Below are 15,944 nucleotides of genomic sequence, written 5' to 3'. Positions count from 1 at the left end.
AGCCAGACTCATCAAGAAAAAGAGGGAGAGGACTCAAATCAATAAAATTAGAAATGAAAAAGGAGAAGTTATAACAGAAACCACAGAAATACAAACCATCCTGAGACTACTACAAGCAACTCTATGCCAATAAAATGGACAAACTGGAAGAAATGGACAAATTCTTACAGGGATATAACCTTCCAAGACTGAACCAGGAAGAAATAGAAAATATGAACAGACCAATCACCAGTAATGAAATTGAAACTGTGATTAAACATCTTCCAACAAACAAAAGTCCAGGACCAGTGGACTTCAGAGGTGACTTCTATCAGACATTTAGAGAAGAGCAAACACCCATCCTTCTCAAACTTTTCCACAAAATTGCAGAGGAAGGAACACTCCTAACTCATTCCATGAGGCCACCATCACCCTGATACCAAATCCAGAGAAGGATACTACAAAAAAAGAAAATTACAGACCAATATCACTGATGAATATAGATGCAAAAATCCTCAAGAAAATACTAGGAAACAGAATCCAACAACACATTAAAAGGATCATACACCATGATCAAGTGGGATTTATCTGAGGGGTGCAAGGATTCTTCAATATACCCAAATCAATCACTGTGATACACCATATTAACAAATTGAAGAATAAAACCATATGATCATCTCAATAGATGCAAAAAAAGCTTTTGACAAAAATCAACACCCATTTATGATAAAAACTCTCCAGAAAGTGGTCATAGAGGGAACCTACCTCAACATAATAAAGGCCATATATGACAAACACACAGCAAATATCATTCTGAATGGTGAACAGCTGAAAGCATTTCCTCAAAGATCAGTAACAAGACAAAGGTGCCCATTCTCACCACTCTTATTCAACATAGTTTTGGAAGTTTTACCACGGCAATTAAAGAAGAAAAAGAAATAAAAGGAATACAAATTGGAAAAGAAGAAGTAAAACTGTCACTGTTTGCAGATGACATGACTATACATAAAGAATCCTAAAGATGCCACCAGAAAACTCCTAGAGCTAATCAATGAATTTGGTAAAGTTGCAGGATACAAAATTAATGCACAGAAATCTCTTGCATTTCTATACACAAATGGTGAAAAATCTGAAAGAGAAATTAAGGAACCACTCCCATTTACCACTGCAACAAAAAGAATAAAATACCTAGGAATAAACCTACCTACAGAGACAAAAGACCTGTATGCAGGAAACTATAAGACACTGCTGAAAGAAATTAAAGATGATACAAATAGATGGAGAGAAATACCATGGATTGGAAGAATCAGTATTGTGAAAATGACTATACTACAAAAAGCAATCTACAGATTCAATGCAATCCCTATCAAACTACCAATGACAATTTTTTACTGAACTAGAACAAAAAATCTTAAAATTTGTGTGGAGACACAAAAGACCCCGGATAGCCAAAGCAGCCTTGAGGGAAAAAAACGGAGCTGGCGGAATCAGACTACCTGACTTCAGATTATACTACAGAGCTACAGTAATCAAGACAATATGGTACTGGCACAAAAATAGAAATATAGATCAATGGAACAGGATAGAAAGGCCAGAGATAAACCCACGCACCTGTGGTCAACTAATCTATGACAAAGCAGGCAAGGATGGAGAAATGACAGTCTCTTCAATAAGTGGTGCTGGGAAAACTGGATAGCTACATGTAAAAGAATGAAATTAGAACACTCCCTAACACCATACAGAAAAATAAACTCAAAATGGATTAGAGACCTAAATGTAAGACTGGACACTATAAAACTCTTAGAGGAAAACATAGGAAGAACACTCTTTGACATAAATCACAGCAAGATCTTTTTTTGATCCATCAGCTAGAGTAATGGAAATAAAAGCAAAAATAAACAAATGGGATCTAATGATACTTAAAAGCTTTTACAGAGCAAAGGAAACCATAAACAATGAAAAGACAACCCTCAGAATGGGAGAAAATATTTGCAGATGAATCAACAGACAAAATATATAAACAGCTCATGCAGTTCAATATTAAAAAAACAATCAACCCAATCAAAAAATGGGCAGAAGACTTAAATAGACATTTCTCCAAAGAAGACTTCCAGATGACCAAGAAGCAAATGAAAACCTCTCAACATCACTAATTGTTAGAGAAATGCAAATCAAAACTACAGGGAGGTATCACCTCACACCAGTTAGAATGGGCATCATCAGAAAATCTACAAACAACAAATGCTGGAGAGGATGTGGAGAAAAGGGAACCCTCTTGCACTGTTGGTGATAATGTAAATTGATACAGCCACTATGGAGAACAGTATGGAGGTTCCTTAAAAAACTAAAAATAGAATTACCATATGACCCAGCAATCCCACTACTGGGCATATACTCAGAAAAAAACATAATTCAAAAAGACACATGCACCCCAATGTTCATTGCAGCACTATTGACAATAACCAGGTCATGGAAGGAACCTAAGTGTCCATCAACAGATGAATGGATAAAGAAGATGTGGTACATATATACAGTGGAATATTACTCAGCCATAAAAAGGAACGAAACTGGGTCATTTGTAGAGATGTGGATGGATCTAGAGACTATCATACAGAGTGAAGTAAGTCAGAAAGAGAAAAACAAATATCGTATATTAACGCATATACGTGGAACCTAGAAAAATGGTACAGATGAACCAGTTTGCAGGACAGAAATAGAAACACAGATGTAGAGGACAAATGTATGGACACCAAGGGGGAAAAGTGGTGGTGGGGCTGGTGGTGGGATGAATTGGGAGGTTGGGATTGACATATATACACTAATATGTATAAAATGGATAACTAATAAGAACCTGCTGTATAAAAAAATAAATGAAATAAAATTTTTAAAAAAGATAAAAAAAGAATAAAAGATTGAATACACTTTAACTGGATCCATGAATGTTCTAATATATAGCACTCTAAAGTGGAGTGATTACAGTAATATTTAACAATATTCCATGGTTTTATAAAACAGAAAAGGTACCTTAGAAATCTAATCTAGCAGTTCCTACAGTGTAGTCTGGGATGGGATACTCGTCCTTCAGCATGTTCCATGAAGGGGAACAGAGGACTTGGCCAAGTAGTTGTGTGAGATGCTGCATGTAATACCTCTCTTGTAGATTTAATATTTATGCGTATATGTTAGCCTATTCAAGACTCTATGAAGGCATCTGTTTAATTTTTTTACTCAACTTTTCTCAAACTGTGGAATGATTTTGTTCTTTAAAACCAATGTTCTCACACCCCTTCCCCAACAGCATCTGGTAAATACTAATCCAGCACACCAGGGCACTGTGACCAAGGGTGCTCAGTGCCTCACTGTAGTTGTGGTATTGAGACAAAAAGTAGATACATCCATTTCTAGAGTTAGACAACTGGCTTGTAACTGGTAAGAGCTAGAACTAAAACCCAGGTCTCCTGACTGTGTAGGACTTCTGAGGCCATGCTCAAGTGACTATAGCAGGACAGTGTCAGGGGCTAGGGCATGCACCACATCAGGGTTCTGAAATAACTTTTGTACCAAGGGCTAATTGGGAAATACTTAGGGTAGAATGTTGAAGTTCCATAAGATCAGATATAGTAGTCAGAGCTGAAGCTAAACTGCCTTGGATGGAAATTATTCCGTTGCTTACCAGACACCTAACCTTGAGTGCATTACTTAACTTCTCTGTACCTTAGTTTTCTCACCCGTAAAATGGATACAGTAGTTTCTGGCTCATAGGATTTGTTGTGAGAATTACTAAATGAATTAATACATTTAAACTTAGATCACATCACACACATAGTAAGCATTTGATAAATATTATTTCTAGTTATGCATTTATGAGGAAGTAGCAAACATGGATACCCTACCATTATGGTGACCTAATATGGGGTGGTAGTTTTAGGGATAAGAGAAGCATGTTGTGCATGCTAATTGGGAAAGCCTCTGAAGTAACAAGTGGGCCTTCTGGTCATTCATCTGCCTGATTCACAATTCAGCTTAATTGAATAGTTATTCAATAAAAGCACCTCTAAATATCCAAATATTGTAAAAGGTATGTATGTATAGAGTGTGAGCACATAGATTATAAAGGTCAATACATAAAACAATAGGAGGTGCATACAATTAAATGAGCAAGATGACCTTCTTGAAGACACATGCCATTTTAGTGTAAAAGCAAAATACCAACCTGAGGGGGTTTTTTGGGCGTATATGAATAATTATTTAAACTGAACCATCTGTTTTTATACCTTTTACCCCTGGAAGACTGAATTTTTTAAGGGTAGAGATGATGCTTTATTCATTTGTATATTAGGCAAGCAACACAGTATTTGACAGGCAACAGATAATTCAATAAATATTGAAAGAAAGAATGAAACTGCCCTTGGATCCTTTGCTTTCAGTTTGCCATTCTATGGTAACTATTGAAATTTGAAACAAATGAACTAGAATTAGCATTATATATAACATATGCCTTTTCTTTTGAAAGCAGTAATAATAGCTATCATAGATCACTATGACCCAGGCCCTAATCTAAATGCTTTTTGTACACCATCTCATTTAATCTTTATAGCAGCTTGATAAGTAGGTGTTATCAACAAGTGGAAGTTAGAATTTGAACCTGGGCCTGTTTAATTTGTAGGACTCTGCTTCATAACATTGCCCATCTTACATAATAATTTGAATGATCTTTTTCCTAATGTTACATTTTAAAGAAATTTTGTTGTAGTAATATATTTTAAAACATACTGTCAGAACACTGGGAGGAATATGTTTCCAAATTCCAGCCGGTAGGTTGGTCACTTTTCAATAAAGGTGCCACGTCTGTTTCCTTCTGAAACTGAAAACATTTTTGTGGTTATATATTTTATAGTTAATATTACAATATCCAGATTATCATTTGTAGTCAACATATTTCAGGCAACGAGTAGAGTAATTAGCCATTTAGATACTTTACAGCACCTAAGCTCTTTTCTCTGAGCTACTGGCAATGCATGATGGCCTGTGACAAGTCTTCACAACTGGTTTTCATTTTTAGAGGAAAAGAGCCTTTGTACATACCTTTGAGGTACTTTGTCTACCTTGTAATTTGACTTGGTTAAAGCAACTACTGTTAACTTCACATGATCAGGAGATAACTCTGAAGTCACAAATATGGGTATAATTTGTTTTCTACAATATATATTCATTTTCCATGCAACTTTTAAAATATATATTAATCAATTCAGCCATAGATTTCCACAGCTCCGATTTTAAAGTGAGCAATACTGCAGTGCTAGCAGACCAGCTTGAAACAGCCAGTCATCTGCCTGTCCCTGTCTTAACTGTACTTACTCTCAACTCCACTGTGGTGACCATCACTTGCCAAAAAATGCTAGAACCAAAGGTATCACTGAAGATAAAGATAGCAAACCTGTATTTGTGGCTGCACAGCTAAAACAATAGGAAAGGTGCTCGAATGTGTATTTAAGTTCACGCTGACCCTATAGGGTCAGAGGTGCTTTTGGCTCTGGCTCTGGTGCTTCTCCGTGTGGCATTAGGAGCAACAGTAGCAGTCATATTATTCATTGTTTTGAAGCAACTTTGGCTGATAGGGTGAGGGCTCCACTACTGGTACTTCTAGGAAACTGTTAAGCTCCACAAGGTCAGGGACCATGTCCTCTTCTCTATCTTTGGGTCTATAGCCAGCGAAAGAAGGAATAGTTGCTGAACATTATTTAAATAAACAAGAGAAGTAGCACCTCCAATTCTGCTGTCTTGGTTTGGGCAGTGGTTCAGGAGATGGTGATCCACATTTCAGAAGCAATTTTCGTGGCACAGGTGGCCCAGATCCAGAAGGTTATTTCTAAAGGATATAAGGAGTGCAAGGCAGAGGTGTTGGCCATGGAATACACTCCTGCTGTCTGGAAGCCTCTATGGTGGCTACAAGATGAGGATATGAATTAGTGAATTGGATGGCACCTTCACTATAAGCCCATGCAGAGTGCCTCCTAGAATTGCATTCTCCATTTTTGGAGAATGAAAGACCAGATTGTGAAGCATGACCTCTCCTATGGCTGTTTGTGTGATTCTGGATGAATTTGTCTCCATGGATTCTAGTGTGCTAAACAATTAAAAACCATAAGCATATTCAGAGTTGAAAATATGCAATAATGGCAGAAAGATTAGGTAAAACTGCCAGAAAAGAACAGGTAAACCTTATATATTTATTTTTATGGTGTATTGTGGACACATAAATTGTGGATTGTGACACAGAATGTAGTGAAGTTTTTGGTGAATCATCTAGAACAGTATTTTCCAAGCTCTAATGCATGTTCAGATCACTCGAGGATCTTGTTAAAATATAGATTCTGACTCACCTGTCCAGGGTGGGGCCTGAGATTCCTTATTTCTAATCAGCTCTAGGTGATACGGATGCAGCTGATCAATGAGTGAATCTCAGTAGCAAGATTTAGGATACTGTTTCTCAAACTTGGCTTCACATTGGAATCAATAAAAAGCCAGGGAATTTTAAAAGATGCTGATGCCTGGGTCTCGGCCCTTAAGATTCTGATTTAATTGATAAGGGATGTGGCCTGAGCTTAGGGATTTGTGAAAAGCTACCTAGGAGATTCCAGTGTGCAGCTAAATTGGAGAATTGATGCTGTGGCTCAGACTGGCTTCAATTTACTTTTGAGAAAAGGTATTCATTTTAGGCATCTAATCTTATATTTTTTTCCTTGCAGGTTGCAGCGATCTACAAGGACTCAAGTATTGGAAATCTTATAAACATAGTAATTGTAAAATTAGTTATAATTCATGATGAACAGGTAAGAAACAGTTCTAAAAGTAGTAATCCTAGCTGCAGTAGGCTCTTAGCGGGAATATAGAGAGAGATCATGAAACTCTTATTAGAAATGAGATATTTTAAAAATGTATATTGCAAAACTTGATTTGAAAAGGAGTGGAGTTAACTTTTTCTGTCGTGATGGAAACAAAATGGAATGACAACAGAGGAAGTTACAAAAATTAATAAGCAATTAAAAATTTAAGGTTGAAAACATTTAGGTATTCACTTTTATAATCCTACTGTTGAAAGATTTAAAATATAGTAATTTTCAGAAGTTAGTTTTTCAATCCCAAATATTGGAAGGTCTAATTTGATTCTGTTTTGATCACAGTGTTTTAAGTATTGCTGAAATATGTTTTAGATATGAGGGAGAGATGATACCACTTCTTCATTTGCCTGTGAAAATGCTATTTAATGAATTGCATAAACACTGACAGGCTTGGAAGGAAAAAGGCCATGAATGTTTTGACGTAATATTAAATTGCTGATTTTTTGTGTGTAGGAAGGACCAGTCATCAGTTTTAATGCAGCTACCACGTTACGCAACTTCTGTTTATGGCAGCAAACTCAGAATGTTCTTGATGATGCCCACCCATCCCACCATGATACTGCTGTTCTTATCACTAGGTACAGTTCTAGAAATAACCCTTACAATGAAATTGTTTACCCTTTATCTCCTGCGTGATCACCAATACTTCTTACGTTAATTGTTTATCGATAATACCTAGAAACGTTCTATGAGAACTTGTATTACAAAAGATACCATTGAATGAAAGCATTCTTCTGTTTTTTTCAGACCAGAACACTGGCCTGATTCCTTAGGAAATTAGCAACGTTAGGTTGCTAAGTAATGGTTTGACATAAACAAGATAATTTCCTTATTATATTAGTGACAGAGTAAGAATTAGGAAAATTACTTGGAAATTAATATAGTTACGGAACTGAGAACACGTTTTGTTTCTTCCCTAACTTGACCTTTAAATCGCTTGTAAAAGAAAGCCTTTGAATTTATTTTGGACTCCCTATACTTAAAAATATCTATCTGTTCCTTGTTTTGATGCTCAATGCATGACTTAATTACTGGGCTGCTTTTGCTAGGGTTTTTCTCAAACCTATTTATTTATATGCAGCTGCTGCTATTATAAAATGAGTATCCATTTTACATGTACCACTATACATTGTTAATTCACATCTTTGTTTCAGCTACAGTCATGCTACTAGGATATTTAGATCCTGAGTTTGTTGTTTGTTTTGGTTGGTTGCTTGGCCAAGGGGGAAAATTCTGCTTGAGGGTCAGACTCAGAGAAATTTTGGCTTTCTAGAACCCTGAAATGAAAACCTTTAGTTCATGTAAAACAGCTGACATATTGTCCATGTGCTTTATTTCTTTTCTAAACTAAAACAGAATTGACTCAAATTTATGCAGAGTATTCTATTACCAATCCATGGTTCTGCCCTGGGTTATAGTTAGAGGCCAAGCAGCAAAGACGGAAGATAATAGATTAATGATGGGAGGGAGGAAAAGGGCTGTAAGAGGAGACCATGAGGGAGGAGACTAGAGAACTGTCATAATGAATGTTTAGGGACTAAGTAATTTAAGAAGGAAAAAATTTAAGCAACTTGGTAACATCTGAGAACATCATTATTTTGCAGCTGAGAATAATAGCTGAAGTTCATAAACGCATTGAAACATCAAGAGTATGTTACATATACTACTGCATAAATAAAGGCAGAGAGGAGAAAAATACACTTAGAAAGCTTTTCATTGAACTTCGTTAAGCTTCAGCTGTTCACAGCAATCACTTTTATATAGCACCTATTGCTTATTGATATGCAAAAATAGTGCATTACTCTAGGTTTAGGGTAATAGTCATGTCATAGTTAAAGCTTCTTTATCTTTGTTTTGGCATGTTGCAAAAATATTTCTGAAAATGCTTCAAAATCTTTTGTTTTAAGGGAAGACATTTGTGGAGCTAGAGAGAAATGTGACACATTAGGTAAGTTATTTGGTAAATAAAATATAGCTTATATAATTGTTTACTGAATTATTTAAAATGATGTTTCGATTATCTTCCTTTTAATTTACACATTAATCATTTTGATTATTAATTAATGGTTAGTGTCACTATTATTTGATTCTGCTCTAAGTTTTAAAGAATAAGAGCTAATATTTATGTACCAATTAATTTCTAAATATCAAGTGCTATGCAGAGCTGGACATTTTAAAGTGTTTTATGGTGTAATAGTTGATCCGTACAAAATAGTGCATAAAAACTTATATGCAAATTTAAAGCAAAAAAAAAAATAGTAATGAATCCACCACCAGATTTAAGAATTAGAAATTTATTGGTACTGTTCTATGGCCTGTGCTAAGTCCTTATTCTCTCCCTCACACTTCCCCAAGAGGTAACCAATAGCATAAATTTTGTATGTGGCAGTTCCTTCCATCTTTTGAAAAATAGTTTTATTGTATATGTATATATTCCTAAAATAAATTGCTTGATTTTGCTTATTTTTGAGCTTTAGTTCATGCATTTTCACTGCTGTACAATATTTCATCCACAGTTCACATATCTATATTGTCAGTGAATATTTGGGCTGATTCCAGCTGTTTCCTATTATGAACTTTATTATAAGAGCTAAGGTATATTCCTACGGTTAGAATTGCATGCCATTAAATGTGCTCATGTTTAACTTTATAAGATATACCAAATTATTTTCTAAAGTGGTACCAATTTATACCTTTAATCAATAGTGTATAAGCATTCATTTTGATTATATCACTATTAATACCAGGATCTTCAAATTTCTCATTTTTGCCAATCCAAATTTAATATATTTCATTATAGCAATAATTTTCAGTTCCCTGGTCACTAATGAGTTTGGACATCTTTTTATGTATTTACTGGTCATTTATATTTCCTTTTTAGAGAAGAATGAAAGAAATGAAAAAAACATTGCCTATTTTTCTGCTGTGGTATTTTTCATTTTCTTACTGCCTTTTAGTGTTCTTTGTAACTCCTTGATACCCAAACCCTTTTTGGTTTATATGTATTGCAAATATCTGTTAATGATTTGTTCCTTAGTGTTAATTGTTTTGTGTGTGTGAAAATATATGCTGTAGCTGAATTTATAATTTTAGGTTTAGCAATTTTGTATCTTACTAAAGAAATTATAGCCTTCTGAGCCTTCTGTAGCTCAAAAGTCTGAGTGTATTATCCTGTTTTCTTGTAAATATTTAAAAATTTGTCTTTTCACATTTAAATCTATAAACCGTTTGGCATAATTTTTTTGATGTGGTATCAAATAGGGATCTAGTTTTGTAAGTTCCTTTTCTCTGTGGATGTCCAGTTTCCTCAGATCACACATTGACTAGTTCACCTCCTTTCATTAGAATGTGCAATGCCATATATAAAGTTTCTGTTTGCACTGGCACGTGCAAATCATCCTGTTGTTTCATTAATCAATACTTTTTATTTAGTCCATGTGCCAATTTCATATTAGTTCAAATTTTATAGCTATATAATAAATCATCATAATTCATAGGGTATATAACTCCATCTAATTTTCTTCAAGAGTATTTTGGCTATTCTTGGACCTTTGCTCTTCCATAAAAATTTTAGACCAGCATGTCAAGTCATTATAAAACAATTATCTGTCTATTTATGAAGGTCTTTTTAAAATTTCTTTCAGTAGTGTATAATATTTTCTTTCAAAGCTGGTCATGCACAACTTTCATTTACCTCTTTTATTAGTGTATGGTCTATGATGTTGATTGGTAGAAATGCATTAGATTATTTGGATTATTGATTTTAAATCTAGCCACCTGATTCATTACTCTAATTAATCCTTATAATTTACCTGTGGATATTTATATCACTTGTGAATTATGGCTATTATTCTTCCTCTTCTTCAATCCTTATAACTTTCTTTTGTTTTTCTCTTTTTCTTTCTTTTGTCTTAAAGCAAGACAAAAACCTTGTTGAATGTTGAATAGAAATGATGATGGTAGCCTTTTTTCCTGGATTTTAAAAGGAATACTTGTGCAGTTTCACCATTAGGAATAATATTTGACATAGGTTCTTGGCAGATAAACTTATCATCATAGTTTTCTGAGACTTAAAAAATGTATGCTTTTTTATTAAAAATTTTTCAGATATTGAAATGATCATATGATTAATTTAATCCTGTGAATTCCTTTTATGAGTTTGGTAGCACTAAACCAAATGTGATCAAGGTTTGTCCTTTTTTTTTTTTTTTTAAACACACTGCTAGATTCCATTCCATGCATATATTTTCAGGAGTGAAATGATATTCCTTCTATTATATTTGTCTAATTTTGATACCAAGGTTTTATTCACCATACAGAATTTGTTGGAAGTGTATTATTTCTTTTCCCATTCTCTGGAAGATTTTATATAATGTTGGAATGATCTATATCTTGAAAGCATGGGAGATCCCACCTAGAAAACCATCTGGGTTTCATCTTTCCTTTGTGGAAGATATTTAACTATTTAATTTTTCCAACGGTAATCAAACTTTTAGAAAAATATTCTTGAAGGTATTTTAAAAGTGTGCTTTTCTAGATATCTGACCATTTCTTTTAGTAGTAGTAAAATTAGTTTAAATTATTGTCATAGCATTTTCTTTTAAGTTCTGTCAGTAGCTATACTTCTGCCTTGTTTTATTTCTGATATTATCTATTTGCACTTCTTTATAATGGCCCAATTTCACTGGAATATTGTCTATTGCATTTGTCTGTTTAAAGGATCAAATCTTTGCTTTCAATCTCATTTTTATTTCATTAATTTCTGCTCTCTCTTTCCTTTTCTTTCCAATTTACTCCTGCTGTTCTATTTATAATGTAAACTGACTGTTAGCTCAATAACATCCAGGATTTTTTCTTTTCTAATTTTATTGTTTAAGACTATCTATTTACTTCAAGGTATCATTTTATTGTGTCCCACAAATTTTGATAGGTATTTTTCATGTCATTTAAAATTCTAAATTCTAAGTATGTATAAATTCATCATGATTTCTTTTTTGACTTATTAATTTAGAAATACATTTAAAAATTTTATGAATATATTGAGACTTACTGTTTTTTGTTTATTAAATTCTAATTTAATTTCACTGTAGTTGGAGAACATGATCTATACGATACCCATTCTTTGAAATCTTTTGGTATTACCTGTATGGTCTATTACGTGGTCAGTTAAAAAAAATGTTTCATGTATGTTTAAACAGAATGTACATTCTTTAACTATGGTATACAGGTTTCTATATGCCTGTTAAATCAAACTTGCCAATTATGTTGTTCAAATCAACTATATATTTACTAATTTTTTGCTTACTAGGTCACTTACTTGAAACATGAATATATCTCTGTCACTCTCTCCATTTTCAATTTTACATTATAATTTTTACAATTACAGTATTCAAATTTTTTGTTTCATCTACTTTCAGGCTAACTCATTAGGCATGTATAAGTTTGAATTGAACCTTTTACAATTGTGCAGTGACTTCTTTTTATCTCTAATAATGCTTTTTAAAGAAAATCAAGTCAGTATAGCTTTATTTTAAAGTACTGTGTCTGGCAATACTATAGCTAGCCAACTTTTTCATTTTTTTAGGTCTCTGAACTTTTTTTTTTTTTTTGCATCTTTATTGCAGTATTATTGCTTTACAATGGTGTGTGTTTCTGCTTTATAACAAAGTGAATCAGTTATACATATACATATGTTCCCATATCTCTTCCCTCTTGTGTCTCCCTCCCTCACACCCTCCCTATCCCACCACTCTGGGTGGTCACATAGCACCGAGCTGATCTTCCTGTGCTATGCTGCTGCTTCCCACTAGCTATCTATTTTACGTTTGGTAGTGTATATATGTCCATGCCACTCTCTCACTTTGTCACAGCTTACCCTTCCCCCTCCCATATCCTCAAGTCCATTCTCTAGTAGGTGTGTGTCTTTATTCCCGTCTTACCCTTAGGTTCTTCATGACATTTTTTTTTCTTAGATTCCATATATATGTGTTAGCATATGGTATTTGTCTTTCTCTTTCTGACTTACTTCACTCTGTATGACAGACTCTAGGTCCATCCACCTCAGTACAAATAACTCAATTTCGTTTCTTTTTATGGTTGAGTAATATTCCATTGTATATATGTGCCTTAACTTCTTTATCCATTCATCCAATGATGGACACTTAGGTTGCTTCCATATCCTGGCTATTGTAAATAGAGCTGCAATGAATATTTTGGTACGTGATTCTTTTTGAATTCTGGTTTTCTCAGGGTATATGCCCAGTAGTGGGATTGCTGGGTCATATGGTAGTTCTATTTGTAGTTTTTTAAGGAACCTCCATACTGTTTTCCATAGTGGCTGTTCCAATTCACATTCCCACCAGCAGTGCAAGAGTGTTCCCTTTTCTCCACACCCTCTCCAGCATTTATTGTTTCTAGATTTTTTGATGATGGCCATTCTGACTGGTGTGAGATGATATCTCATTGTAGTTTTGGTTTGCATTTCTTTAATGAATAATGATGTTGAGCATTCTTTCCTGTGTTTGTTGGCAGTCTGTATATCTTCGTTGGAGAAATGTCTGTTTAGGTCTTCTGCCCATTTTTGGATTGGGTTGTTTGTTTATTTGTTATTGAGCTGCATGAGCTGCTTATAAATTTTGGAGATTAATCCTTTGTCAGTTGCTTCATTTGCAAATATTTTCTCCCATTCTGAGGGCTGTCTTTTGGTCTTGTTTATGGTTCCTTTGCTGTGCAAAAGTTTTTAAGTTTCATTAGGTCCCATTTGTTTATTTTTGTTTTTATTTCCATTTCTCTAGGAGGTGGATGAAAAAGGATCTTGCTGTGATTAATGTCATAGAGTGTTCTACTTATGTTTTCCTCTAAGAGTTTTATAGTGTCTGGCCTTACATTTAGGTCTTTAATCCATTTTGAGCTTATTTTTGTGTATGGTGTTAGGGAGTGATCTAATCTCATACTTTTACATGTCCCTGTCCAGTTTTCCCAGCACCACTTATTGAAGAGGCTGTCCTTTCTCCACTGTACATTCCTGCCTCCTTTATCAAAGATAAGGTGGCCATATGTACGTGGGTTTATCTCTGGGCTTTCTATCCTGTTCCATTGATCTATCTTTCTGTTTTTGTGCCAGTACCATACTGTCTTGATTACTGTAGCTTTGTAGTATAGTCTGAAGTCAGGGAGCCTGATTCCTCCAGCTCCGTTTTTCGTTCTCAAGATTGTTTTGGCTACTCGGGGTCTTTAGTGTTTCCATACAAATTGTGAAAGTTTTTGTTCTAGTTCTGTGAAAAATGCCAGTGGTAGTTTGATAGGGATTGCATTGAATCTGTAGATTGCTTTGGGTAGTAGAGTCATTTTCACAATATTGATTCTTCCAATCCAGGAGCATGGTATATCTCTCCATCTGTTGGTATCATCTTTAATTTCTTTCATCAGTGTCTTATAATTTTCTGCATACAGGTCTTTTGTCTCCTTAGGTAGGTTTATTCCTAGATACTTATTCTTTTTGTTGCAATGGTAAATGGGAGTGTTTTCTTGATTTCACTTTCAGATTTTTCATCATTAGTGTATAGGAATGCCAGAGATTTCTGTGCATTAATTTTGTATCCTGCTACTTTACCAAATTCATTGAATAGCTCTAGTCGTTTTCTGGTAGCATCTTTAGGATTCTGTATGTATAGTATCATGGCATCTGCAAACAGTGACAGCTTTACTTCTTCTTTTCCGATTTGGATTCCTTTTATTTCCTTTTCTTCTCTGATTGCTGTGGCTAAAACTTCCAAAACTATGTTGAATAAGAGTGGTGAGAGTGGGCAACCTTGTCTTGTTCCTGATCTTAGTGGAAATGATTTCAGTTTTTCACCACTGAGGACGATGTTGGCTGAGGGTTTGTCATATATGGCCTTTATTATGTTGAGGTGGGTTCCCTCTATGCCTACTTTCTGGAGAGTTTTTATCATAAATGGATGTTGAATTTTGTCAAAATCACTTTCTGCATCTATTGAGATTATCATATGTTGTTTTTTTTTTAACATTTTTATTGGAGTGTAATTGCTTTACCATGGTGTGTTATTTTCTCATATGGTTTTTATCCTTCAATTTGTTAATATGGTGTATCACATTGATTGATTTGCTTATATTGAAGAATCCTGCATTCCTGGTATAAACCACCCTTGATCATGGTGTAGGATCCTTTTAATGTGCTGTTGGATTCTGTTTGCTAGTATTTTGCTGAGGATTTTTGCGTCTATGTTCATCAGTGATATTGGCCTGTAGTTTTCTTTTTTGGTGACATCGTTGTCTGGTTTTGATATCAGGATGATGTTGGCCTTGTAGAATGAGTTTGGGAATGTTCCTCTCTCTACTATATTTTGGAAGAGTTTGAGAATGTTGGTGTTACCTCTTCTCTAAATGTTTGATGGAATTCACCTGTGAAGCCATCTGTTCCTGGGCTTTTGTTTTTGGAAGATTTTTTATCACAGTTTCAATTTCAGTGCTTGTGATTGGTCTTGTTATATTTTCTATTTCTTCCTGGTTCAGTCTCAGAAGGTTGTGCTTTTCTAAGAATTTGTCCATTTCTTCCAGGTTGTCCATTTTGTTGGCATATAGTTGATTGTGGCAATCTCTCATGATCCTTTGTATTTGTGCAGTGTCAGTTGCTACTTCTTTTTCATTTCTGATTCTGTTGATTTAAGTCTTCTCCCTTTTATTCTTGATGTGTCTGGCTAATGGTTTATCAAGTTTGTTTATCTTCTCAGAGAAGAAACTTTTAGTTTTATTGATCTTTGCCATTTGTTCTTTGTTTCTATTTCATTTATTTCTGATCTGATTTTTATGATTTCTTTCTTTGTGCTAACTTTGGGCGTTTTTTTTTTTCTTCTTTCTCCAATTGCTTTAGGTGTAAGGTTAGGTTGTTTATTTGAGATTTTTCTTGTTTCTTGAAGTAGGATTGTATTCCTATAAACCTCCCTTTTAGAACTGCTTTTGCTGCATCCTATAGGTTTTGGGTTATCATGTTTTCATTGTTGTTTGTTTCTAGGTATGTTTTGATTTCCTCTTTGATTTCTTCAG

At 34.4% G+C, this 15,944-nt stretch overlaps 1 protein-coding gene across 1 annotated transcript in view; it reads left to right on the top strand.

The window, feature by feature from the left end:
- Positions 1-15,944, top strand: part of ADAMTS20 (ADAM metallopeptidase with thrombospondin type 1 motif 20) — a gene marked incomplete at its 3' end in the record, with an annotated part of 187,940 nt that overhangs the window by 58,447 nt on the left and 113,549 nt on the right. Inside the window, exons 5-7 of the mRNA XM_079715292.1 lie at positions 6,729-6,812; positions 7,335-7,459; positions 8,789-8,829. Coding sequence (XP_079571418.1) covers positions 6,729-6,812; positions 7,335-7,459; positions 8,789-8,829 — 250 coding nt within the window. The remainder of the gene's footprint in view (positions 1-6,728; positions 6,813-7,334; positions 7,460-8,788; positions 8,830-15,944) is intronic.

The sequence above is a fragment of the Hyperoodon ampullatus genome (assembly GCF_949752795.1).
Source record: "Hyperoodon ampullatus genome assembly, chromosome: 11".
NCBI classification, from domain to species: Eukaryota; Metazoa; Chordata; class Mammalia; order Artiodactyla; family Ziphiidae; genus Hyperoodon; species Hyperoodon ampullatus.
This window is presented reverse-complemented; position numbering and strand designations above follow the sequence as displayed.